Source organism: Hippocampus bargibanti, linkage group LG03 (assembly GCF_051943395.1).
Source record: "Hippocampus bargibanti isolate YZ-2025 linkage group LG03, ASM5194339v1, whole genome shotgun sequence".
Taxonomy (NCBI): Eukaryota; Metazoa; Chordata; class Actinopteri; order Syngnathiformes; family Syngnathidae; genus Hippocampus; species Hippocampus bargibanti.
In genome coordinates this window covers 11440738-11468171 of record NC_142736.1, presented here as the reverse complement: position 1 = coordinate 11468171, position 27434 = coordinate 11440738, and the positions used below count along the sequence as shown (strand labels likewise).

General features: G+C 40.8%; 4 protein-coding genes and 1 long non-coding RNA gene across 6 annotated transcripts; 3 read left to right on the top strand and 2 right to left on the bottom strand.

The window, feature by feature from the left end:
• Nucleotides 1-841: 841 nt before the first annotated feature.
• On the top strand, nucleotides 842-5005 carry LOC148900332 (ferritin, heavy subunit). Its single transcript, XM_088991962.1, has 5 exons — nucleotides 842-1097; nucleotides 1626-1731; nucleotides 2186-2332; nucleotides 4360-4485; nucleotides 4615-5005. The coding sequence occupies exons 2-5, from the start codon at nucleotides 1630-1632 to the stop codon at nucleotides 4771-4773; spliced, it is 534 nt and encodes a 177-aa protein (XP_088848088.1). The 5' UTR covers nucleotides 842-1097; nucleotides 1626-1629; the 3' UTR covers nucleotides 4774-5005.
• A 1674-nt stretch (nucleotides 5006-6679) lies between these two features.
• Nucleotides 6680-9395, bottom strand: mcee (methylmalonyl CoA epimerase). The gene is made up of 3 exons (XM_088993214.1): nucleotides 9355-9395; nucleotides 8412-8752; nucleotides 6680-7336 (listed from the first exon to the last, which is right to left on the bottom strand). Exons 1-3 carry the CDS (start codon nucleotides 9380-9382, stop codon nucleotides 7184-7186), a joined length of 522 nt encoding a protein of 173 aa, XP_088849340.1. The 5' UTR covers nucleotides 9383-9395; the 3' UTR covers nucleotides 6680-7183.
• Nucleotides 9396-9443: 48 nt separating this feature from the next.
• On the top strand, nucleotides 9444-15669 carry mphosph10 (M-phase phosphoprotein 10 (U3 small nucleolar ribonucleoprotein)). Its single transcript, XM_088991959.1, has 11 exons — nucleotides 9444-9557; nucleotides 10165-10834; nucleotides 10914-11080; nucleotides 11176-11341; nucleotides 11692-11833; nucleotides 13409-13476; nucleotides 13555-13692; nucleotides 13781-13891; nucleotides 14337-14444; nucleotides 14509-14739; nucleotides 14969-15669. The coding sequence occupies exons 1-11, from the start codon at nucleotides 9478-9480 to the stop codon at nucleotides 15113-15115; spliced, it is 2028 nt and encodes a 675-aa protein (XP_088848085.1). The 5' UTR covers nucleotides 9444-9477; the 3' UTR covers nucleotides 15116-15669.
• On the bottom strand, nucleotides 11706-20979 carry LOC148900329 (uncharacterized). Its single transcript, XR_016114440.1, has 3 exons — nucleotides 20825-20979; nucleotides 20647-20688; nucleotides 11706-11843 (listed from the first exon to the last, which is right to left on the bottom strand). It is a non-coding gene; the product is annotated as an uncharacterized LOC148900329 (long non-coding RNA).
• A 6-nt stretch (nucleotides 20980-20985) lies between these two features.
• On the top strand, nucleotides 20986-27087 carry ist1 (IST1 factor associated with ESCRT-III). Of its 2 annotated transcripts, none has more exons than XM_088991960.1 (10): nucleotides 20986-21078; nucleotides 22314-22417; nucleotides 22521-22701; nucleotides 22794-22881; nucleotides 22960-23043; nucleotides 23139-23249; nucleotides 23313-23492; nucleotides 25090-25191; nucleotides 25636-25675; nucleotides 25755-27087. In XM_088991960.1, the coding sequence occupies exons 2-10, from the start codon at nucleotides 22330-22332 to the stop codon at nucleotides 25913-25915; spliced, it is 1035 nt and encodes a 344-aa protein (XP_088848086.1). In that variant the 5' UTR covers nucleotides 20986-21078; nucleotides 22314-22329; the 3' UTR covers nucleotides 25916-27087. The 2 variants fall into 2 exon arrangements, with proteins under 2 accessions (XP_088848086.1, XP_088848087.1); XM_088991961.1 differs by having other exon boundaries at nucleotides 21067-21207.
• The last annotated feature ends 347 nt before the right edge of the window (nucleotides 27088-27434 follow it).

The following is a 27434-nucleotide window of genomic DNA, read 5'->3' as shown; positions in this document are numbered from 1 at the left end:
CGCTCACACCCAAGGAAAATTTGGAGTGTTCTATCAGCCTGCCATGCATGTTTTTGGAATGTGGGAGAAAACCGGAAGACCTGGAGAAAACCCATGCGGGAGGAACATGCAAACTCCACACAAGGAGGCCGGAATGGGACGTGAACCGGCGACCTCTGCACTGTGAAGCCGGTGTGCTAACCACTCGACTACCGGGCTGCCCCTGGATAGAGTTGAGGTTCTTTATTCGGACAACCGTCTTGGTCGGAGGGAAAGCGATTGACGTGATTGTGAGCCTCTCGTGGACTCTCGCACGACTGACTCGCTGCAGCGCATGCTGTTTGGTCTATAGCCAAGCATTGTTAGTCGAACAAGCAAATACGATTTGCTCATATCATTACACTAATTAATACTGTACTTCGTCAAAATAGCGTCGTTGCTTTATTTTCATAGCTCGAGAGACAATAAGGAGACATGACTGAGATCTTGATTCTTTGAGAATTTGCTGAAAAGAAACGCTCTTTATTCCGCTTGTCATTCAGAGCATTTCGTATTTTATTTTGTCATCAATTTAACTGAAATAACTTCTACCTTTACCAATATTTTGTTGTTTGAATTCGTACTTAAGAACAGAGCGTAATTACGTTGGTTTGCCACCTCTGAAAATTCAGTGTCTTCTTATGAACCAGCTGCAAACACAAATGTGAATTAATTAGTTGTTGAGGAAATTGAATCATGTCAAAACGTTTGGAAATTAGACAATACGTCACATCTGCGTCTCAGTTCCACCCTTTAGAGGAGGGATAATGACGTCATATTTCGCGCCCCTTCTAGATGACTCTCTTGTACATAAACTCAGTCTCTCCAGTAACGTTTCAGTAGCGGACAGTAAAGGTTACCTGCTTCAACAGTGCTTGAACGGCAACCGCAACTGTCTCTATTTCGTCACGAAGACTAAAAGAACATCATTTGATTTAGAAGAAAAACTTTCAGTGGTCGAATTTGATCTGAATCGCTTTCAGCCTTTCTCTCGTAAACTAACCTCTTTGGGTTGTTAACTGCGTAATTCTTTTGAACCATTTCCACCTTTCTGCAAACAAAGACCGCTCTGAATCGAGGTAAGAATAATTCTACATGTCTAATCAATGTTCCGCTAATAATTTTCCTACCGTCGTCTTCGACAAATACGTTGTTTATGTCGTCAGTGAGGGCTTGACGCAGTCTCGACCTTGCTGGTATCATATTTCAACACCTTCCGCCGTTTGTTGACGACGTTTTTCTTTAGAACACCCATCAATTATCCGAACCGCGTATTAAATATTAAAATGCATGATCGTAGATGCGTGTATTTTTCAACAGAATTAATATATCTCGATAATTTAAACTTGGGTCATATTGTCTTGTGCGTCCGCGTGTAATTACATTTATCGCATTTGTTCCGCGTGTTCGGTGGATTAGGAATTACATCATTACATGACGCATGCGCCGCGAGACATCGTGGTTGTAAAAGCGTGTTTTTTAATTTAATTTTCTACATTGTGGATATAAATTGGTGTTTCCTACGCCAGTCTTTTAAACGGACTACAATTTTCCCGGTTTACAGCGGTATTTGAATGACGTACATTCGTATTTTTTGCGCATTTCAGAACAATGAGTTCCCAGGTGAGACAGAACTTCCACCAGGACTGCGAAGCTGCAATCAACAGGCAGATAAACTTAGAGCTGTATGCTTCCTATGTTTATTTGTCCATGGTGAGTGTGCACGCGCTTTTGCCTGCATCTGTCCTCAAACACCCTCTTGAGATCAGCAAATATGCATGCTCAGATGAATGAAAAGGTGCCGTTCAGTGAGTTCAGTCATGTTCTTTTAAAACGCACATGGTATAGTCAGTCCACCACATCAAATGTGTAACTGAGACAATCTTTGCACAAAGGTTGAAGTGCATTGAGATAAGGTTCGTTTGTCACTTGCCCTCAAAACGCAAGCGTAGATGTCATGTTTCATATAGACCACTTAACAGTTACTATACAATGTGGTGTAATGAATCATCAAAAGTAAAACTACCTTTTGAGACTCTTGTTACACTGTCTTATTGTGTTAGTTTAATACTGTTACCAAAGAATATTTATTTCAGCCCTATTAGAGGAAATTGCTTAACTTGAAGTTAATTGGTAACCCAGACCTCCTTTCTTGTCCTATTTGTAGGGTTATTACTTTGACCGGGATGACCAGGCTTTACACAATTTTGCCAAGTTCTTCCGTGACCAATCTCATGAAGAGCGTGAGCATGCAGAGAAGCTCATGAAACTTCAGAACCAGCGGGGTGGGAGGATCTTCCTTCAGGATGTCAGGGTATTGACTATTTTTCATCTTGCTGTCTTTACTTGATTCAACGCTTATCACATGAACCATGTTGGGAGTGAAGCACGGTGTGAATGAAGATACGAAGGGTGTATGTGTGTTAAGTGCTGCTTATCTTTTTGAGTCGCAAACAAGCCCCTAGGCCAGGGGTGGGCAAACTTTTTGACTCGCGGGCCGCATTGGGCTGTAAAATTTGACAGAGGGGCCGGGCCAGGAGCATTTGGAGGGAGTGTTTGGGTCGGAAATACTAAACCTAAAGCATTAAAGGACAACGGACTCCTCCGGACAAGTTATGTCCATAATTTATAAAATCACTTCAAATGACTTTGACTGAGTGTATTTTACAAAGATTCCACAGCATATAGCTATAGTTTACGTTTTAAGACTTGCGCTGAATATTCATGAAGTCTTGTTTTCGCGTTGATGGCGTCACGTTTGGACTGCCCCTGACCGAGAAAGCGACACACAATGCATTTTGGGTACTTTGTTTGGTCTGAAAACTTTGCGTTGATCCGTGTTGATGGCGAAATTAGAAGGAAAACTCATAAATAACGTGATGGTGAATCATTGTGTGTTGCACCAAGACTACTATTTGATACTAGTTGACACAAATTCCCAGCTGACAAATCAGCCCATTTTTAACGGAGCTTGGGCGCAATCTTGTCGATTTTCTGGGACACTACATTGGAGTCCTGACGGCTCAAATTGATACGGAAGGACTTCTTTAATCGATTGCAAACATTTATGCTTTCCTCTTCAGAACTATTTGAATCATATTCATAACTGGATGAGTAACAAGAAAACATCTTCTCTGAATCTGAAGCCATTGTTTTGATCCTCGAGCAAGGCAAGACGTCTTGGCGTGACGTCACGAGCAAGGGGGTGGGACCTTCTGAAACTGGCCATTTCCGGATTCATTTTGAATTCATTTTTAATTTTCTAACACAAATTTCTAAAAATATCAGCCTGCCTGATTTGGGTATTTTAGATGCTATAAAACGTTTTTCTGATGTCAGTGGGAAACAAAAAAAATGGTCTCAAGGAATATGGCGTTTACACGCTATTTTGCAGATACTTGGAGGAGTAAATGGAAATAGATTGAAATAACATATGCACTGTGATTTATCAAGATTGCGTCTGTTTTTAATTAAGTTTTCATTGAAGGGGCAAAGTTAAAGAAATCAACATTTATTGAAAAATGGAATCACTTTCAACATTCAAAACATATTACACAACGAAATATTCAAGCTCAATAATACCTACTTGTGTTAAATTCCGCCAAATCATAGATGGTTTGTCCTGACCGCGCGCTCAACAAACTCTCCTGACGCCCTCGCCTTCACGCGCAAACAGTACACGTGTACCGTCGCCGAGCACACAGACATAGGCTACCTGCAGTTGAAATTTGCATACTCGGCACATCAGCCAATCAGAAGCCTGCTTCTGTCTTCCAGACTTTCGCAAGCGTTATAAAGTCGTGCAATTGCATGTCACTTTCCAAAATAGATGCACAGAACCTCAGCAGAGTCAAAAGAAAACCGTGACTGGAAAGTGTACGTGAGACTTATGAAAGCAATGCAAACGTTGCATTGTGCACCACAATGACAATTTACTACTGCAGCAAAATCTACAGTCATGCACATTTACCGTAAATTAAGCAAGGTAGCATTTGTAGTAGGTACATTCTTGATTTAAAAAAAACTTTATACTTTGTGGCAATTTTTTTAATGTGATTAGTTGTCTCATTGTTCTTCAAGTTGTGAAAAATGGGGCAGGCAACTTTTCTTTCAGTTATCTGCCCTGTTGTCCGCTAACTTTTTGTCATGCGTTTCAGACACTGTTTTTACTATAATTTGGGCAAGTTCGGCGGGCCGGATTAAAAAGCCTAACGGGCCGTATGTGGCCCGCGGGCCGTAGTTTGCCCATGACTGCCCTAGGCTGAAGTATACTGCAATTTTGAGATTAATGTACTTGCTGTTTTAAGATTAAATGTGTGTTTCTTCTGTTTTGCGTTGCAGAAGCCAGAACGAGATGAGTGGGGCAGTGGTGTCGAGGCCCTTGAATCAGCCCTGCAGCTTGAAAAAAGTGTGAACCAGTCACTTCTGGACTTGCATAAACTGTGCTCCGATCACAATGATCCACATGTGAGTTTTTAACTAAGTGGGAGCTTTTGAAATGTTTGACCTGATAAATTGGTGCAAATCTTGCATATTTAACTCATTTGGATGTTAGCACAATGCAAAACTAATTCTAACAATGATTTAATGTTGCAGTTGTGTGATTTCATCGAAACCCACTACCTGGATGAACAGGTGAAGTCCATCAAAGAGCTGTCGGACTGGGTGACCAACCTGCGTCGCATGGGTGCCCCACAGAATGGCATGGCAGAGTACCTGTTTGACAAACATACTTTGGGCAAGGAAAGCAGTTAAATTCCTCCATTGCTTTTGTATCTTTGTGTTTGAAAGTGCAACCTCATCTTTGTGCTACACGCCAGTGTGTTAATTTATCCTCTTGCATTAGACCTGCTAAAGTGAACTTGTACTCTGAACACTCTGAACAATGCCCTGTGACAGTGCTTCTTGTAATATGCATCCCACTTTGCCAGTGTGGTATTGACCCTGTACACTGTCAACCTGACCAAATAAACCACCTGAAAGATGACTTGTTATTTTTGTTTTCTGTAAAGAAAAGGATTGTCCTGAACAAGTGTTGCCTAGCCAAAATGTATGCAAGTTATTCCAAAAGTGCAAGAGTAAACTATTGAAATATCGTGTAGTTAAGGAAAATGTTATGACCACATTTATACTTGCAAACGAATGTTTGAAAGCGGCTATCTTTTCCTTTTGACTTTTTCCTTCATGAGGAAGCCACAGCGAATCAGTGTCCTCCATCTTCAGAGGTTTGATTTGCATGTTTGTTTTGGCCAGGCTTTTACGTTGGATGCCTTTCCTGACACAACCCTCTTCTTATCTGGGTTTGGGACTGGCACAAGAAGACACTGGCTTATGTCCCAGCAAATCTATGAACTTAATAGATCCAGATATCAGTCTGATGGGGGTAAATTTCTCCACTGCAAGACTAATAAAGGCAAATCCATCCATCCAAATCCCAATAGACAATGTCAAAATGTCATTGATTGTGTAGGTTGTTACTTGTGAAGTTGGCATTTCAAACAAGTTAATTATTTTATGGATCTCCTGAGTTGCATTATGAAATGCTGCTCAATACACTAAAGAACACTTGACCGATACCCCAATGAATAAAATATCCATTTTATGAGCAGTTTATAGCTGCATGGGAGCTTCTTGCAGCGAGCTTTGGACAGTGCGTGGCCATAGCCTGAGCTGGTTGCCAGGCAATCGTAGGGCACACAACCATTCATTCACAACATGGAAATGAATGGTTGAACCCAGCCTATGAATTTTGACACAGCCTTAGTGTTCAATTAACCGTCAATGCAAGTTTTTGGAATATGTGAGTAAAATGGAATGCGTGGAGAAAAATCAGGCATTCATGAGGAGTCCAAACCACCGTGCCCGAATTTGAATCTACTGTGAGGTACATGTGCTAGCAGCTAACTGGTTGGACAACATGCTGCTTTTATTAAATAAAATATTCCAGTTAAACATGTATAAGTCTGCTGAGAGAACTCAATATAAATTGAAGTTATTGTTGGTCTTGATGTATTGAAAATTTTTATGTCAGAAATGGGCAAAAAACACTTTGACAGAACTGCTCCAGCGTGCCCGTGACGCTTGTGAAGAGAAGCAGATCAGTTCATGGACGGAAAAAAATAGTTCTCTGGTGGTTTCTACGTGTACAGAAAGTAATGGATTAAACAAGGACCATGGTTTAGAATGTATGCATCCATCCAGTATCCCACCCACTTAATCCTCACTTGGGGTGCTGGAGCCGACGCCAGTAATCTTTGGGCACGAGGCGGGGGACACCATTAAGCAGTTGCCAGACGATCGCATCGCACACAGAGACAAACAACCATCCGCGCTCACACTCACACCCAAGGACAATTTGGAGTGTTCAATCAGCCTGCCATGCATGTTTTTCGAATGTGGGAGGAAAGCGGAAGACCTGGAGAAAACCCATGCGGGAGAACATGCAAACTCCACACAGGGAGGCCGGAGTGGGACTTGAACTCACAACCTCTGCTCTATGATGCTAACCACTGGACTAATTAAAAAAATAAACAACGTATGCATTTTGTTTGGTCCAAATATATATATATATATATATATATATATATATATATATATATATATATATATATATATGAGATTAAAACATCATCTTGTGTTGTACCCCCCCAAAAAACACAGGTTTAATTTTATAATATATTTTTTGACAGCTGCAAGTGTAACAAAGCACTTCAGAAAACATTTGCGTCACTGCCATTTGATTTATAAGGACAGACCTCAGTATGCAGACACAAATGTACATGAGCAGTGACTGCGTGACAGCGCAAGATTTTTCTTGGCGACAGCCAGGGCGATTGCAGTAAGTACGCATACTCTTGCAACTAAGTGTCGTTTTAATTACTACCAAAATAATCATGATAGAATTAAAAAAAAAAAGAAATCCCCAATGCACGTCAACAATTTCATGAACAATGCTTAAAGAGCTGCAAACTTTGACACGTTTGTTGGGTAAATTGATAGCAATGCTTGAATATGTGAGACAATATACTCCGGCACAACAGGAGATGTATTCATTACAAGACTTTTTATCAAAAGCATTAAAACAAACCACGCTCAAGCTGCATAACACGTGTAAGCTTGTATCTCTGGTATTAAAAGCAACAAGATATAAAATTATTGATCCACTTCATGCTTCCTCCAGCTCCACAAGTACACCATCACAGTCTTTGGGATGAAGAAACATCACTGGTTTCCCATGAGCTCCGATTCGTGGCTCTGCAGAAAGAGTTCTGATATTCTTTAACTTGAGATCCTTGATCGCAGCGTTGATGTTGTCAACCTGCAACAGATTGTTCCAATGTAAATGATGATTTCTGGTTGATTCACAGTTCAGAATCAGAATCATCTTTATTGCCAAGTATGTAGAACACTCAAGGAATTTGTTTCCGGTCGAACACGCTGCACTAGTATCATCAAAAAATTGCAAAGAGGCACTAGTATACAGTTCCATTTAGGCTACTGTTCAAAGAGTTAATGGCTTGGGGGAAGAAGCTGTTTATATGTCTGATGTTGCTAATCAATCTAGTCAATCGATAAATTAATTACCGAACACATTTTAAAATTGTCTTGTACTTAAAACTTATAAGGAGTGCATTCACAATGTGGTCTTTTAATGAATACGTTTGAACTTGCAGAATTTTTTTGGGAAAAAAGCACAACAATAGAAAATGAGTATTCTCCCATAATTGCTTGTCATGTTATTTATACATGCAGAATAATGTGACAATTCACAATCTACCCCCCCAAAAAATCGGGATACTTTATTCTACTTTCTGTGAAAATTCAGAATAAACCAAGAATGTAACACAGTCTAACGATAACCAATTAACATTAAACAGTTGGACACGTACATTCTGAACTTTAGAGATCAAATACAGGTAACATCTGAGTTACGACCAGCTCGACTTACGACCACCCGTACTTACGACGAAGACCTCCAGACCCTATTTGTTAAAAATTTTATTCTACGCCTGGCACCGCAACGCGCTAGCAGGCCAGCAATGCGCTGATAATTTTGGCCAGGCAGCCACCATCTCACTCTTGCACAGCAATCGACTGTGTGATGGCACCGGACGGGGTAGTTTGCGTGTCATTTAGCCTCCGAGTCTCTATTCAACATTTTGAATTGATTTCAACTTACAACCATTTCAGCTGTTTTTCTGTAAAGGTTATCTGACAGTGAAAGTCAATCCTAAAATTTCATCCAAAAGACAAATAGGCCAAACTGATTGGTAAACTTCCTGAACACCATCATGAGTATGTCCAACTGGAATAATAAAAATAAGAGCATCTCGGCGTAATGCCACGGTTTAAGATAGAAGAAAGTAAAACAAAAATTTTGTCATTGTGCACACCTCAATACAAATGTGATGCATGCCTCCAGATTTGTTCTTCTGCAAGAATCCAGAAATCGGGCTTTTGTCACCAAGAGGATGGAGAAGCTCCAGTTTTGTGTTGCCGAGCTCCACAAAGACAGTGTAGACGCCATGTTCTGGGAGAGCCACTTTTTCACTGACTGTAGCCCCGAGGATGTCACGATATAAGGCTGTGGCCTTGTCCATGTCTGGAACAGCAATGGCAATGTGGTTCAGTTTGCCCAGGTTCCACAGTGAGCTGGGGACACCCTGGTGAAGGGATGCTGAAGTCGAATGTGCTCTTCGGAGTGCGAGATGAGCATATCTTGAAAGACTGGAAACTTAAAGCAGACCAGGAGAACATGCTTAACTGAATACTGAAGTTCAAGGATGATTTGTTAAGTGTAGGATAAGAAATTCACATTATCCGGTCAGTGCCTGCATTTTTTTGTGTGTGAAAAGGACATGGAATACAGCAGTGCATAAAGACATTAAGGATAAATAACAAGGTCATTGATTCGACATACGGACGCTCTCGGAATGGGTTTGCTTCAACAAAAACCGTATCAAAGTGACAGAGCCAATAATATATCTAAAAAGTTACTGCAGTTGATACATATCGATTTCTCTTGACAGCGGCTTAATTGCTTTGCAAGTTAGCACAAAACACATCACTATGATTCATTACTTGCTGAAAATGTTGAATACAATATTACAAGGTAGGCCTGCTAGGTAAAAACTGTTTAAATGTTTAAAATATTATTTCGGACCGACAAACAACTTCAACAACAAAACTTAGCGTCAATGTTTTTCGTGCCTCGCAAATTGGTTATCAGCACATCGTATTTTTGTTTTGTTCTCATGACCACTTGATCTTATGTAGCATAATATAAAAGAAAAATACCAGTTTTATATGTCATATATCATACAAATAAAACCCAACCTGCAACCTTCAGAAAAGAGGACGCCATGTTTCAATGCCGGCGACGGAACAAAAATATACCGGAACGTTTCTAATAGAGCCTATTTATATGGGACACAGAGAATCCCACATGTATGAGCAACGATGGCTGACGAATGCACTATATTGGAAGACTGTTTGAATAAACTGAACGTCAACACACAACAACCAGATAACTTTCTGAGGCAAGTGTTCCATCTACGGATGTTTGTGCTTTTATTGGAAAACTTGTTTAAACGTTGCATTTTGGTGGACGAGCGATCTCGTTAACTGTTAGCGTAAATTAACAGTGTAAATAGCTATATACTGTACTGTGCTTAACTGTTGATTCAAGAAGCGATTAAATTGAGTATTCGATAATCCCGATGATGATTATTGCTGCGATTACCTTTTGGGGCAGTAAATTACAAAAGAAAAATGCAAAAGTAAATAAATGTTGGAGGAATTGTGTCACATTGTAACACGTTCTGTACTATTAATGTGTTTATTTTTACAAGATATGAACGTCACCGTGTAATTCCTCATATCCTGTACCAAGCAAATGTTACTCAGGCACAATGTATTCCTTACTTAATGAGGAGTAGATGTTTTTGTATCTTGCAATGTAATGGCTGGAATCAATGTGCTGGTGCAATGCAACAAGAAGTTAGCAGACGTAATGTTGTTAAGTTATTTGTGTGAGTTTTACTTTTCATGCGCTGAAGAATTCACACTATGAACAAAATTTAATGTGAAGATGAACAAAATATGTTCATTGCTCATAACACGCTATGGCTGTTTTTATTTTTGCAGCCTTCAAGATGCAGTGGCAGCAGACTTTACATCTCTGACCAAAACCCTTTATGATCTACACAAAGCCCAGGAGCCAGCAAAATATAATGGCAGCCCACTGGTTCAGTTGGTGGTGGAAAACTTTGATGAAGAGCAAATCTGGCAGGAACTGGAGTTGCAGAATTCTGCTGTACTAAACCATTTTTCAAATGCAGTTGATGAGGCTGTATCCGATGTGATGTTCACAATCCTGGAGGAGGAAGAGGAGATGGATGAAGGAACTGGGGATGAAGGAACTGAGGATGAAGAAGAGCCTGATGAAAATATGGATGAAGAAGTTGAAGAGAAACCTCATAATAGGTTTAAGAAAATGGCTGACCGTGAAGCAGAAGATTACACAGATGATGATTCTGATTTAGATTTTGACGTGGATGCTCTGGAGAAGCGAGAGAAACAAAAGTGGGAGCCCACAGAGAAACATTCGAAAACGAAGGGTCGTCCCTCGGAAGTTGATGATAATTTCTTCAAATTGTCCGAGATGGAGTCATTTCTTGATGGGATGGACAAGCAAGAAGGGAAGGAGAATGCTGATGATGATAATGATGTGGATTACTTTCAGGACGTGCCCTCGGATGAGGATGACAATCTTAACCTTGAAATGATGTTAAGCAGAAAGCCAAAGAAAAATACTGTATGTATTCTCCATTTTTGCATTATGATCTAGGATCTCACGAAATCTTAATTTTTTTAATTATGCTTTATATTAACAGAAGAAGAGCTCGAGGGACCTCAAGTACAAGGACTATTTTAGTTCTGCCGAAGGGGCTGCCACTGATGCTGGCGAGCAGTTGGACAGTGAGGATGGCAGTGTGCATGAGAAGGAAGACGGAGAGGAAGAAGTAGATGATGATGATGTTGGCAACAAATTTGACAATGAGTAAGGCTAATAATTCATTTTTTTACATTTTGGATGTGAACATTTTAAAGTGTCAAAAGATTGTAACGACATCATCTATTATCTGCTTTTACAAGGAACAGACAGACGAGCCTGGCAAAAGCCTCTCACAAAAAGGTGACTTTTAACCTTTCTGGAGATGAAGACAGTGAGGGGGAAGACCTTGAGGAGATTTTGGGAGGGAAAAGCCCCAGCTCCAAAAAATCTGAATCCAAGTCATCATTTGAGAAAATTCAAGAAAAGGTAATTGTAGTTAGTAGTCATATAAAAAACTACAGCAAAAGTATTCTTTTAATGAATGCTTGTTGATTTATATAGCACTTTAACAACAGCTGAGGCTGTAACAAAGTGCTTAAAATGGACAGCTATCAAATACAGGAAATAAAGCAGCGACAACGCTGGTAGAAAGCACCAACACAAATGCATAGTTTATTATTCACTTTAATAATAATCATATTCAGGCCAGTGAAATAATATTGGATTTTTTTTTTTTTGCAGCATGGTGACCATGTCCAACAGTCGTGATATTAAACACAGCACTGTTTATGTTCCGTGATCAATCCTTATGATATCTTCACTTGCTTTGTGTACAGATGTCACAGAAGATCGAGGAGTTGGAGAAAGCCTCCCTTGCTGCAAAATCCTGGCAGCTGTCTGGTGAGGTTACAGCGCAATCCCGCCCCGAGAACAGCATGCTTGAGGAAGACTTGGACTTCGAGCAGGCATCTCGGAAGGGTAGGTAGCACTGTTGAGACATGGGTGAAGGAGTCGAATGGGAACAACTGCAACTACTCTGTGAATAGATACTGGAGGGATGTACCTACCAAAATAAAAATTAATGGCCGGAAGCCAACCGTTGGATTGTTTAAAACTGGATTCACACTTTGCCCAATTGTTTTACTCTAAGTGCTAGATTCATGAACAAGTCAATTCAGATTTTTTTCCCCTATGTGTCATGGATCAGATTTTTTTAAATATTGATGTGACCAGTACAATTCAGATGTTTTATTTTCCAATAATCAGACCTTGGCCATTTTCATATGTGGATATGAATCAGATATGTCTTAGATGCGACTCCAATCTGGACATTTGTGCTGCACATAATTCCATTGTTACTGTATGACAGTGATTCTTTGCTATGACTACTGACTGCTTCTTGTGCTTTCATGATTTTTTTGTTTGGCAAATACTTTTGGTGCATTATCATGGCTGCCAAGAAGGTGGCGGTCATGCACAAGTAGTATTTGCCAGCCGCTAAAAGTCGTTGGGTTCATAAAGCCGAGTGAAGCCTTTGAAACCTTTGCCATATTAATTTGAAAAATCATTAAAAGACACATAAATCTGACCATATAGTCGTAGTAGCTCCAATCCTCATAATGATTTAACTAAATGGATTTGTATTGATGACACAATTTCAAACTGACCGAATTGGCTTTCTCTCAAGCATGGGGCATAAAGAGACTATGGGGTCTGACACAGACAAAGAAAAAGAAAAAAAAAGGGGGGGGGGGGCACCTTCCATGTCATCTCAAAAGTTCCGTATGGGGGATTTTTCTTAAGCATTTGGCATCTCCTTTCTGCAGTTGACAGCATGACACAGCGCCAAGTATTCTGAACACTTCGATAATTTCCAATTTCTCACTTGCCCGCCAGCATATGTCATCACAGCACATGATCAGGGAGATTTGATCTAGGCTTTTAATGCATTGTTCCGAGGAGTCTCTCTCACTCGACTGACACAAGCTTGAGAGTCTCTGTATCAAATATTCCATCTTTTAAAGAAAGACAGCATAATAAGATGTCAGTGACATTGCAGCGCCCAAGCTCTAATTTTAATAGATGCAAGTCACATGATCAAACTAACAATGAAAAAAAGTGAAATCTTGTTTAAAAAAATGTGAGTTAATAAAAGAAATGAAACAATAATTTTGTTTCTGCTCAATGAGTACCATACACTATTTAAAGACACTGGTGGTAACTTACCAAATGTAATTGCCAAGCTAGCTGATAGTTTAACGTGTGGCTTCTGCCAAAAGATGTATACAATCAAAAGGTCCAATAAGTAACTAGTATTCTACCTTTCACTACAAGACAAATTGGGATTCTTAACAAGGTACGCTAAGCTCAACTAAAGAGAAAATAGGTTTGCATAGTTGGAAGTGGAAGTTTTAAATCCAACCAGAAGTCGTTTGCTCCGTCAACACGGTTCGGGAACGGGGCTTCGGGGTGTAAATGTGTTGCACAAAACCTCTCTGTATGTGCTTTTGAATGCCTCACTGTGACCATAAGATTTTTTCTTTTCTCTGTCAGCTCCTGCTATCACAGAGGAAACCACACTGCACCTGGAAGATATCATTAAGCAGAGAATTAAAGACCAGGTTTGTGTACACGTCTCAATACGTTGTTTTACATTGCAGGACCATTTTTTGAAGCACTTTTTGACTTTTACCTCCAAGGCGTTTGATGACGTCGTACGAAAGGAGAAGCCCAAAGAAGAAGTATTTGAGTACAAGAAGAGACTAACGTTAGACCATGAGAAGAGCAAACTGAGTCTAGCAGAAATTTATGAGCAGGAATACCTCAAGCAGACACAGGTTACAGTTTTTGTCTCGTTTTCAATTTTGCAAATAAACATTTATGTGTTTTGGCTTTGGAATTCTAACATCTTCATAATAATTTCAGACAAAGACAGAGGAAGAGGAGAATCCAGCTCATATAGAAATCCAAAAACTGATGGATGCACTTTTTTTAAAGTTGGATGCGCTCTCCAATTTCCACTTTACACCGAAACCTGTAAGTTTTTTTTTACAGGCCAGATCAAAAGTTGAAGTAATTTTGTGATGTAGTAACTGAAACACGAGAGTCATTATAAATTTTGTGTTTGTGTTAAACCATTAGACAAGAAGATTCGACTAAAGATTCTAATGTCTACATGATTAAATCAGATAGATACATGCAAGGACAGCAACATGCATTATAGCTATTACTCCCATCTTGCAGCTAAGCGAGGTGGCTGAAAGCGACTGAAGTGGATCATCATGAAAAAAATACAGTTAATGACTCTGCACTTCACGTCAAGTGATAGAACACCATCTACTGACGCACCAAATCAAAAAAACTTAGTGTGACCCCACATACGGCGCAACAGTTGATTTGGTTTCCGACATCGCTTTTGGTGTGCGGCAGGCTTCAAAGTTTGCTGCGTGACCACGTGATCTTATTTTCTTTACTCCTTTAGTGTGTGCCTGAGGTGAAGGTGGTTTCTAACCTGCCGTCTATCACTGTGGAAGACGTTGCTCCAGTCACTGCCAGTGATGCTACACTGCTAGCACCAGAGGAAATCAAGGTTTGGAATCTTTTTTTTTTCTTTCAGTTAAAAAATGTATAACAATACTCTCTTTCCCCCAAAGGAGAAAAACAAAGCTGGTGATATTGTGGGTGATACGGAGAAGACATCAACGGACAAGAAGCGCGAAAGACGACACAAGAAGATGGTGAAACATTTCAAAATCAAGGCGAAAGAACAGAAAATGAAGCTCAAAGAAGCCAATAAAGCCGACAACAACAAAAAGCCATCAAAAGCCCAAGCAAGAGAAGACCTAAAGAAACTCACTAAAGGAGGCAAAGCTACTATACTCAAGGTGAGTGGCCTTTGCATTACTTAAATTCAAGAGACCAACAAATTCTGCTATGAAAAATAACAATAAAAAAAATCACCATAGCATTTTAAAATGTATTTTGCTATTTTACAATCTTGATAAATTGTGTGTATGATGTATCTCTGTGGGCTAAATATGACAATGTGAATTATTGGATCGTACTGTACTTCATGTGTGACAAACAAGGCTAATATTTTGGTTCTTGTTTTAGGATGAGGGAAAAGATAAAGCACTGCGCTCTTCTCAAGCCTTCTTCTCACAGCTGCAGGATCAAGTGAAAAGTCAGATAAAAAGTGCAAAGGTACAACCTACAAAAAAGATACGCAAAGAAGTATCTGCTAGCAAACTCAAGTTATAGGGAATGGGGCTGTGTTTTGGCAGATAATTATTGTACAGAGTCCATGTTTATCATTAAAATAAATTTTAAATTTTATTTAAGGTGTATTTGTTTTTTAAAATGAGACACTGTTGAAATGGTCTGGTGGCGGCCCGGTGATCCTGTGGTAAGCGTGTGGAACTCACGGTGTGAGAGTGACTGGTGTTTGTCTTTGTGTGCCCTGCGATTGGCTCGCAACCAATTCAGGGTGTCCCCGCCTCATGCCCAAAGACAGCTGGGATAGTCTCCAGTGACCCTAATGAGGAATAAGCGGTCCGGAAAATGGATGTGTGTGTGTGTGTGTGTGTGTGTGTGTGTGTGTGTGTGTGTGTGTGTGTGTGTGTGTGTGTGTGTGTGTGTGTGTGTGTGTGTGTGTGTGTATATACAGTAAAGTCTTGTTATATCGACATCAGTTTTATCGATAGTACTGCTTATTACGATACTATTTCTATTAAAGCAAGGAGAAAATTTACATGCCGCAGGATCGGATATATCGATATTTTTTCGATTCCCGAGAATATCGATATACGTAGACTTTACTGTGTATATATATATATATATATATATATATATATATATATATATATATATATATATATATATATATATATATATATATATATATATATATATATATATATATGTATATATGTATGAATATATGTATGAATATATATATATATATATATATATATATATATATATATATGTATGAATATATATATATATATACATGAATATATATATGTATGTATGATATATATATATATATATATACATATATATGTGTGTATGTATATATATATATATATATATATTTTTTTTTTTCCCGGCTGCCAAACGGCTCCTTGGTTTTTTTATTGCTGAAGTTAATTTACTACAAAAAAAAATAATGTACTGTCGCGGGCATTAGGACCATGCATCTCACCCAGCAGGTATACAACCGGGGGTATGTATAAAGTAAGAATGTTTTACTGCATTATCGATGTTAGAACCAGATCCACTTGTTAGCAGTTGGAATAAAGATGTGTTTACAGTCAGTCATGTGTGCTCCTTCCTCTACTGCTACAGTATAATCATATGTAAAATGAATGAAGAATGTAAAAAATATACAAGTATTTAATTTTTTAAATTTATATTCTTCTGAACATACTCAACATGGAGTAACACATGGAGTGCAACAAAAAAATTTAAATTTAAAGAACAAAAACAAACTCATCTCAAAACAAGGTCAAGAATAATTTCCAATCTCTGATTGTGTATATTTATAAAATGTTAACTATTTACAACAAAACAACATATATAAGCTTTGATTACCAATTAGTAAAATAAAAAACAGGATCCAGGTAAATTTTTTAGCTATAGTCATTAGTGAAGATTTGCATTAAGATACTGGATACCAAGTACCTCAGCTTTGAGGGTGTTCATCCTATTTGCTCAAAGTGTACCACTGTGTTTCTAACCCAGACAGGTCCAAAATCTGGCCCGCGGGCCAAATGCGGCCCGTGGCCAATTTTCATCCAGCCACCAGCCTCTGTCATAAAATCAAGAACGTCTGGCCTGTGTGTAGAATTAATACATTGGGCAGTAGCGCTGTTACCTATCTAGAGGCTTAATTAGGAAGAGCAAATTAATGTATGAGTAATTGATATAATGAGCCCCCCCAATTTTCAAAATGGCAACAATCAACAAATGGAGGAAAGTTGACTGCGAGGGCCGACAGTTCAAGGATGGGTGGAAATTGAACTCTTTTTACACTAAAATACGCAACAACTGTGTCTGCCTCATTTGTAAAGAGACAGTGACTGCTTTTAAAGAGTTCAATGTGAAGCGACATTACCAAACAAAACATGCTGACGTATATGACAAGAAACACGCCGCGAGAAACTGAAACACCTTGAAGCTAGTTTAATCTCACAGCAGCAATATCTCACAAGGACTCAAGAGTCAAATGAGAATGCTACAAAGGCTAGTTATGAGGTAGCAGCGCTGAGCATTGCAAACCTTTCACCGAGGGTGAATTTAACAAAGACTGCGTGATGACAACGGTAACACATATCTGTCCTGAGAAGCAGCAAGAGTTTGCCAACGTCTGCCTGGCACGTAACACCGTGACACGCAGGATTGTCATTGGACATCAAAAGACAAGTGGGAGTCAGAAGAGTGGGAGTTCGACTTTTTTTCACTACCTTGCGACGTAAGCACAGACGCCTCTGACACTGCTCAATTATTTTTTTGAGAGGAGTGGACAACTAATTGAATATTTCTGAAGTACTACTTCACCTAAAAAGCCTGAAAAACATTACAAAAGGAACATATTTATTCTCTTCTGTTTGCGTTGCCATGGATTACATTAAACTCCTGTGGAATAACATTTCTGGGATTATTATGGATGGCGGACCATCGATGACAAAAAAACGGATTTGCAACACTAATAAGTAACAAAGTAAGTGAAGAAGCAGGGAAAGCTGTAAAACTCCATTGCATCATTCATCAACAAGTTCTGTGTGCGAAACATCACCGATACGAACATGTCATGGAACCGTTGATGAAGTTAATTAACTATATCCGCGCCAGAGCGCTATGCCACCGTGAATTCCAACAGTTTCTCAGCGAGATTTGTGCGAAATATGGAGATGTTGTCTTTCACAATGATGTGAGATGGCTCAGTCGGGGTTCTGCACTATCTCTCTTCTACTCATTTAGGTGAGAAATCTGTGGGTTTTTGCCTGAAAAAGGACAACCTATGGGAGAACGAAGTGACCCTATGTGGCTGGCTGATTTGGGGTTTTCTAGTTGACATTACAAAGCATTTTAATGTCCTCAACACCAGTCTCCAGGGACCGGATGCAGTCATTAGCCAACTACATTCACATGTCAAAGTCTTTGGAATTAAGCTGCAACTGTTTGAAAGACACCTGTCGTCGATCCAGACCAACGCGATGTCTTTCTGGTCTGTATGGGCTGTCCAAATCCTGAACATGGTCACGTCGGTGATGATATGCGAAGTGGGCCCCCTCTTTAGCACTTTGTCGGTGTCGCCATTGGCATCATCTCGTCTGTCCTTATCATTTTTGTCCTTGCACCTACACGTGGCGTCTTTGTGTGTCTTGCTGTCTTCTGTCGACATTCTTTTGCTTTGTGGCCTTTGATCCCACTTGAAACACAGTACGTTTGTGTCATCACTGTGCCGGTGACAGAAATTGGGTTTGGTGGGGTGTCGCCACCAAACTAACTGAACTAAGTGTTCAATTTCTCAGTTTTTTCAAAACTCCATAGCTTAGTTCTGAAACATACGTGATTTCATCATTTGAATGTGCCACATGTATTGTGAATTGCTTGAAACCCTCTGGTAGTCCTTTTAATACCATAGCAAAAAGTAGTCCATCTCCCATAGTTTCCCCCTGCATTTCGGAGTGCCGCGATGGCGGTTTCGGGTTTGATGATGATGTCGTCGTTCCCCTTTTGAAGCGACGTGAGCGCGGTGTACAGATTTATTATCTGTGGTTTTCCTTTCCCGGCATAATATTCCCTCAATATCTTCAAAGACTTCCTTCCATCATCAGGTGCATCCCTCATTATTAATGAGAGGCTTTTGTCATTGAGCATTTGTATCAATTTGGCATACGCATCAACGTTTTTCTCGGCATCCGTAGCCCTTTTGGGACTCGTCACCGACTCTCCTAGCACGGTCTTCTTTAATCCCAATAAATGAAAATGTCCGCGCATTTTTGTTTCCCATATCTCGTACTTAGCTTCATCTCCGTCGAAACAGGGGCCTGCTTGCCGCTCGTCGATCCATCTTGACCGCTGTTTTAGCCAGTTAGCGATAGCCTCGTGAGCTCACCGCTCCTCCAAGTCTGGATACACTTCAGGTTTCACTTTATCTCCCAAACGTCTCCTGGGACCATAACCTGCTGAGATCTGCAACATGTTTGCTATGCATTTGGGAGGATACAAAATAACTTTCTTAACAACTCATATTGGAGGCTTTGGAGAGAACGTTAGAGAGGCCAGACCGAGATGGTTTGTACATGTCCACAGGAGAGAGAGAGTGACTATATCGGAAGAAGGATGCTGAGCCTTGAGATGCACAATAAGACTCTGGCTTGTGTCCACTTGTGGCTACAGGACAAGCAACTCATTTGATCGTACGTATCAATTAAACGGCGGTGAAAGTAGTTAAATCCACACCCAAACTCAGACATACAGTATTTACTCGTACACAAAGAATGTCGAATGTGTGATGCGGTAAAATGGCTTGATCGAGTGAATTAATGTGCATTGGTCTGATCTGGGAAGAATCTGGCACATGCCTCCACGCGGAAAGACGAAAAGAGAATTTGGAAATTTGCTGTGACCCTCTGAGGGACGTGTGTTCGGAATATATTTTCGAACGCTTCCGATGCATCTAACACTTTTTCATAAACAGATAACATCTGACTTACAACCGGGTTCCGTTCCGACCAAACCTTCCTCAGTCAACATGGTCGTGAGACGATATCCATTCAAAATGTTGAATAGAGACTCAGTGCTAAATGACTTACAAACGACTTGATTCGGACGCCACAGGGGTGGGCGAGTGTGGGTCTGGGTCACCGATGTTCTACCGGTTGCCCTCTCCCCAGCCCTACCCCGCTCTCCGCGCCAACGCGTGGCCCAACCTAGCAGCTGTCTGCGGCGCCGACACGCCCAACCCGCCACCTCGCCGCGAAACAGAACGAACTGTCTCGGGCAGTGGGCCCGACGCGGAATTTTCGTCACACCGATCTCGCGTGCCCGAGCGCTGATGCCCATCCGCCTCGGTGTCAGTGGACCCTCCCCCCGCCGTCAGTGGACCCTCCCCCCGCCGGTGCCATCACGCGGTCGATTGCTGTGCGAGAGTGAGATGCTGGCTTTTTGGCCAAAATTGTCGTACACGTTTTTTTTAAGAAACAGTTGTGTATCTTCATTTTGTACAATGCTGTTACATTGTCTGTCAAGATAAACGAGGCATAATGCTGAAAGTTGAGCGGATCTGGCAACCCAGCCACAATGCTACATCTGGTCCTTTGACAGCGATTAAAAAAAAGAGTTCTTGTACTCTGCTGAGAGAAGTGGTTGCTCTCTGTGCTCCGGCAAATAACCATATTCTACTTGTTCCATCTAACCAAAAAGAACTGTCTCGAGTCTTTATTCTCCCAAATGCATCGCTAACACGCCGCAAATCTCAACAGCGTTGCCGCGCCGCTAGACCGTAGCGGTGGCAGGCATAGAAGACGAAATAAGGGTCTGGCGGTCGTGGTCGTAGGTACGGGTGGTCGTAAATTGCACCGGTCGTAAATCGGATGTTACCTGTATTATTAGAGAAAGGGTAATTTTAGAATCTATGAAAAACAATCAGCTGTCTTCTTCTTTTCCTTTTGGCTTTGGAAAAGAAGAAGACAGTGTCCTCCATCTAACCCTGTTTTGTGCAGCCTCTTCTCGCACACCAGCTCACATGCATCATGTCAGCTTTGATAACAGTCACAAACCTCTTCTCAGGCCTTCCTTTCGTTCTCCTTCACTTCGCTGTCCTTCACGAAAACAACAATTAGTATCTGTAACGTTTAGATTTTTTTATGACGCTCATATTTTGCATATAAAGTCCGCAAGATTGTGACTTGCATCACAGCATTACTATCCATCCATTTGAAAAGTACATGTACTGACCTTTTGGTGATGCGTGAGGAATATCTTGCTTTTCAAATCCTGTTACGTCAAGTTTATTAACATCATGAACCACTTCGCAAACTTGTTCGGTAGGTTTGACGTCAAATTTTGAATTTTTTTTTCCGCGGTGCCCTTCCCATTGCCCCACTGGAAAGCTCATGACATCACAACACCTAAACACGGAAGTCAAGGAGGCAACAGATCACAGACGCCAACACCATCGGAGTTGTTCCGTCCTTGACGGCCACTAACAGGTACGTCGTTGACACCGTTTATTTTAAGTTAACGGTACCGTGAGCAACGTTTGGACTCCGTGTTGTTGATATCACTACAGCGTGTCTCGGACTTTTTTGGCGTTCTCTTCAGGACTGAACGTGAGCCAGGTAGCTTGGCTAGCCAGATACCAGACAAAACTGCTATCCACTCAATATTTGCTCAAAGCCAACTTTGTTCCAACCCATACTTGCTTTATTGTGTTTCTTTCTAAAAGAAGTGAATACATTCGAAATGTGAGCAATATCCTATTGGTTTGTAGAAGATCGCCGTCGTTTAGATACCGTGTGTGCTAACGTTAACGCTAACGGCTTGGGTAGGTCTACGTAACTTGGAATGTTTCTTTCACTGTGTGGGGTTTAAGTTGTATTGGGCGTTCTGTTGTGCGCCCATGAGTTGGTCATGTTCACATGATTGAATGACTCAGTCTGGCGAAGGAAGAAGGGTGAGGCCGACAGTAAATTTCACGAACTTCTACAGGTCACTCGTCGTATTGTGGATGCGTGTGTTTGTGTATACATTATTAAAGGTTGATTGGGTTTCACAAGACCAGCATTTCCAGAAAGATTTTCACGTTAATTCTATTGATATGCGCGTTATTGTCCTCTGAAAAATATTAATAAACATCTAATGCTGCGTCCGTAGAAGGTGCGGAAGTTTGAATTTTCCAAATCTTTAACTCGGGAGAGCCAACTGGATTTCTCCCTTGACCCGAGAAGTCAGAGTTGCACAGTTGGAAAAAAAGAAACAACGACCTCACAGACGGCTTTTTGATTGCTGGTATCTGCCAGCATTAAGTTATTTGCTGAAATGAATCTTTTTGTTGTTGTTTTGAAACAATTTCCCTTAACTAGAATCCCACATCAGTTTAATCAAAGGTACAATTCTAGTAGATGAGCAGACCTTTTGATTCCTTATTGTTGTTAAAAGTCTACAATGCTTTGATACTTCTTTTTAAAATGGTCTCCATTGTCCGAGTGTTGTAACCCTTATAATTCCTGTTTTAGAAATTTTGCAGTCATAATTAAATAAGAAACATGTTCTGCATTCTAAGTCGCAGTCATTGAGAGTGCAAGGTGGAAAATGCAAACACAATCAAACATTGAAAATAGCGGTTACGCTGCCACTCAAAATACATGCCCATGAGTGTGGCACATTGAGTTGACTCCTTTTCGAGGAGACACACAAATATATTATTTTGGTATTATATTAACAGAGGAGATAATCCAGCAATGATGCCAGGAGGCTTCAAATCTGAGAGACTAAGAGTCAACCTTCGTCTTGTCATCAACCGACTCAAGCTTCTTGAAAAAAAGAAAAGTGAGTCCTGACAAAATACAACACACAGCAATACACATGTTGAATTTCTTCTTAATCTCATGTCACATTCTGCTTGTCTTTCCTTCGACGATTTAAAATAAAGCTGAGCTCGCTCAAAAGGCTCGGAAGGAGATCTCGGAATACCTGTCATCAGGGAAAGATGAGCGGGCCCGTATCCGTGTGGAGCACATCATCAGAGAGGACTACATGGTTGAAGCCATGGAGATCCTGGAGATTTACTGTGACTTGCTGCTGACACGCTTTGGCCTCATTCAGTCGATGAAGTAAGGCCCGGACTATTTGGCCCGGCGTGTCAAAATCAGATCAAGAAATTTTTCAAACCAAAGCGTATGTATTGATGAGTGAATCATTTCAGGGAGTTAGATCCAGGATTACAAGAGGCGGTGTCCACTCTTATATGGGCAGCTCCTCGACTTCAATCAGAGGTTCTTGAACTAAAAATGGTATGTACCCATTTAAAGAAACACACCATTGGCGCCAAAATATTTAGTCTTGACGTTGTTAATTTTCAATTCTAACAGGTGTCAGAACAGCTCATTGTCAAATATAGCAAGGAGTATGGCAAGTTGTGCAAGACAAACCAGATTGGAACAGTCAATGAAAGGGTTGGCACCCCCCCCCCCTCACCCCCACCCTGACTGAGTTCAGCCAAGAAATATGTCAGTGCTGAAATCTGATTACATGTTTGCTTGTTTTGCAGCTGATGCACAAGCTGAGTGTGGAGGCCCCACCCAAGATTTTGGTGGAGCGTTACCTGATCGAGATAGCCAAGAACTATAATGTGCCGTATGAACCAGACGCCATGGTCCGGGTAAGAATACATTCAGCATGTTCTCATCTTGCTCGGTTATTATGACATTTTTTTTCCCGTCAGCCTGAGGTGAGTTGCAATGAAGCGGACCTCATTGACATGAACCATGACAAGAAGTCGGGAGGGGGAGGAGGAAGAGGAGGTGGTGGAGGAGGAGGTGGTTTCACAGCTCCCGCCATGCCCATGCCGATGCCCATGCCCATGCCGATGCCTACACCGTTCAACTATCCAACTCCCAAAGGCGTAAGCCTATTATTTTGAAATCTTTGTTTACAAGCAAGCCGTGCATTGCTTTTTCAGTCCATTTTTGTTTCGCAAACCATGGCATTATCCTGGTGACATAAAATATTTTTCGGTGTATAAGGTGCACCCCCAATGAATGGTGTATTCTCAAACTTTTGCCTTATATAAGGCGCACCGGACTATAAGGCGCATTTCAATGAATGTTTTTTTTCCCCAAATATAAGGCACACCACATCATAAGGTGTTGCAGTAAATTGGGATTACACACCTCTTCTACAGAGGGATATTGAATCCGTGGCGGCTGACAGTAGCTGCGAAGCCCGTTGTAGCTCAATATAACTTCACATATAAGCCGCACCTGCGTGTAAGATGCAAGGTCGTCTTTTGAAGAAAATGGAGGCTTTTGGGTGCCGGAAAATACGGTACTGCTATTTGCAAATTTTATGTGCTATTTGAGATGGTTGCGGAAATTGCTCCCGTGGCTGTCATGTACAGTATGTGCTGTGGCACACTCAGGGGCATATTCCCTCAGCTCAGAAAAGTCGTGCGACTGCGCAGATGCTCCAATTGACTTAAAGGACAACCGACACCACCGGACAAGTTGTGTCCATAATTTGTAAAATCACTTCAAATGACTTCTACTGAGCGTATTTTACAAAGATTCCACGGCATAAAGCTATATTTTAAGTTTTAAGAGTCACGCTGAATATTCAGGAAATCTTGTTTTCGAGTTGGTGACGATTCCTGATGTGACGTCACGTCTGGAACACCCCTGACTGAGAAAGCGACACACAATGCATTTTGGGTACTTTGTTTGGTCTGAAAACTTTGTGTTGATCTGTGTTGATGGCGAAATTAGAAGCAAAAAAACACCAATAACGCGATGGTAAATCATGTGTTGCACCAAGACTACTATGTGATCTTAGTTGACACAAATTCCCAGCAGAGAAATCTTGAGCTTGGGCGCCATCTCGTGCATTTCCTGGGTGCCACATTGGAGTCCAGACCCCTCAAAATGAGACGGAAGGACTTCTTTAATCGATTGCAAACATTTATGCTTTCTTTTTCAGAACTATTTGAATCATATTCATAACTGGATGAGTAACAAGAAAGCATCTTCTCTGAATCTGAAGCCATTGTTTTGATTCTAGAGCAAGGCAAGATGTCCTGGCGTGACGTGACAAACAAGGGGGCGGGACCTTCTGACACTGAAACTTTCTGAGGTCATTTTGAAGTAGTTTTGGGACACTTTAAGTCATTTTTATTGGTGTTTTGCATTTGACTAAAAATATCAGTTTTCGTGTTTTGGATATTTTATGCTATAAAACATTCTGATGTCAGTTAGGAAGCAAAAAAAATGGTGTCGGTTGTCCTTTAAATGTCCCACTTGCGTATCATCACTTATGCTCAGCGGTGAATGTCCTCACAGCCTATGATATGCTGACGGGTGGGTAGGTCGATAGGTATGATGTGTATTGGGTAAATGGTAATACCGAAAAAAATTGTCATGTCTTCTGAAAAACATGCACGATAATAGTGGTTGGGAACTGTGTTGTGTGTGTTCATCAGTGAAGTCATATTCCATGTTTCCCTCCAGGAACCATTCAATCCTGCCATTGGATCTTACAACAGTTTCACGCACCCAGTGGGCGGAGGGCACCCCCCTCAGCTGCCTACTTCTCCCCCCACATACGAGTCCGTAAGTGACCAAACTCTTCCCATCCATGACCACTACCCGTTCCCACCGATGGACAGACAGACGGACAGGGCAGGGCATCACTCAGGGAAGAGTTGTTCACTTAGCTTCTGCTCTTACTTCTGCACTTCTGCCCCTTTCTCCTAGTCGACTATTGTTTTATAAGTTTGTGTGCGCAAACGTAGTTAGCACGAATTGTTAGGACATATTTTGAGGACTAACAACTCAGAGGTCCCACGAATTAACCTGGGATTAGATTGGATTTAGCAGCAGCGGAGACTCCCAAGCAGCCTCATAAATCTTGATGCACGAAAAAGGTGGCGGTTTCCTCATTGAGCCCCACAAGCATTTGACCTTTGTTTCTTTTCTGACCTGAAACACTAACACACCATAACCTCCACTTTAATGTGAGGAGATGCTGTCACAAACCCCGTTCTTATCTTTCAGATCGATGACCTAAAACACTCTCTTCCTTCTCAGGCCATCGGTAAGTCCGACCAACAATTGCAACCGGTTACAGTACCAGCCTGGATACAATAAGTTCATTTCAAATCCCCGCTCCGCAGGTCCGTCGTCACAGTTATATGACAACAACGCTCTCCCGGAACTACCATCGGTCCCAGACACACTCCCGGCAACCTCCTTCAGCGGGAATAACACCACTTCGGACGACATCGACTTTGATGACCTAACGCGACGCTTTGAAGAGCTGAAGAAGAAGACTTAGATGTCTTAACACAGCGCACGGGCTGGCATTGTTGTTCTCAACTCTGCATTTATACCAATGTAGAAGACATCACATTTTACTCTTTGCTCATCCATATTTAATCTGGACATCAGTGAGGGTGGGTTTGCTCACTCGGATTTAGTCATGCTTTTATTTTTAGTTTTCCCCACCCGCACAGAAGCACTTTCAGCTCATGCTTTATATTTACTGGGATGTTCTGAAACTAACTCCATACAGTCATTCACACTCCATCTTGCTTTGCCTCACAATTGACACATTTCCTTTTTTATTGCTGTGATATGTGTCATTGTTAAATAATCTTTTTCCAGGTGTGTTGCCTGTCTCATACAAACTGTTCATGCTATCATTGTTGGCATGTGCTGTGATGCTGTAATCCTTCCTACCCACTTGTTCTGTCTCGTCTCAGACCAGTTAAACTAGTCCGACTCCCCAGCCCAGCCTGTTTACACGTTTGTGGGATGAGGTTTCGATTCCTGTAGTTAATATTAATCACGGCAAATGGAAGCCATCACCTGTTTTCTGTTCTGTTACCTTGCACATGCAATCCGTATCTTATACATTCATCTGGTGAATGCGTGTTTTATGAAGAAACTTGGGTGTGAGGGTTGGGCCACGGTTTGATTTTGGACAAATTTGTTTATATCTAAATAAATGACTAATCCCTTCAGGTCTATCAAATATCTACTGTGTATTAAAAGACAAATCAGCACAATTTAATTTGAACATGTAAATTGTCACCCTACGGAGCTTTTGTGAATTTAGATTGTTCCCTATGTGTCACATGTCTCACACTGTAGGCGCTCTGCTGCATTTGCCTTATTGTCGCATCTCTCACCAGAGGCCTTGCCAGTCTGTACCAGGAGTGCACATCCTGCACTTATCCTTTCAGGCTGGATCCATTCTCGAATATTATTTTTGAAGAGTTGTCACGTTGCATGTAAACTATTTGGTTCCAGGTGATCCTTTGATAGCATTGTCATCCACATACCGCATGTTCATCAACAGCTGTGTGGAAGGAATGATTCAGCGTTTGTTTTTCTGATTACGAAATTTAGGATAATGACACTGCAGAACTGCCCTCCTGTATTTCACTATGTTGGACAATTGTGTGTTTTCCGTATCATATATAATAAAATGGCAGTTTCATAAAAGTCTGTTGAAATGTTTAGTGCAATGACGATTTCCATCTTTTTGGGAATTTTTCCAATATGAGACGAATAAAGGTTATTTCATCTCATTATCATGGACTAAGTGTAACAAAGACAAAACTCACTGCATTAAATGTTACACTTTATTTGAAATGAGAGCTGTTTATTCAATTCCACTCTTAAAGGACAACAACACTATTTTTTTGTTTCCTAACTGACACCAGAAAAACGTTTTATAGCATCTAAATAAAATACCCAAAACACACAGGCTGATATTTTTAGTCAAATGAAAAACACCAATAAAAATGACTTAAAGTGTCCCAAAACTACTTCAAAATGACCTCATGAAG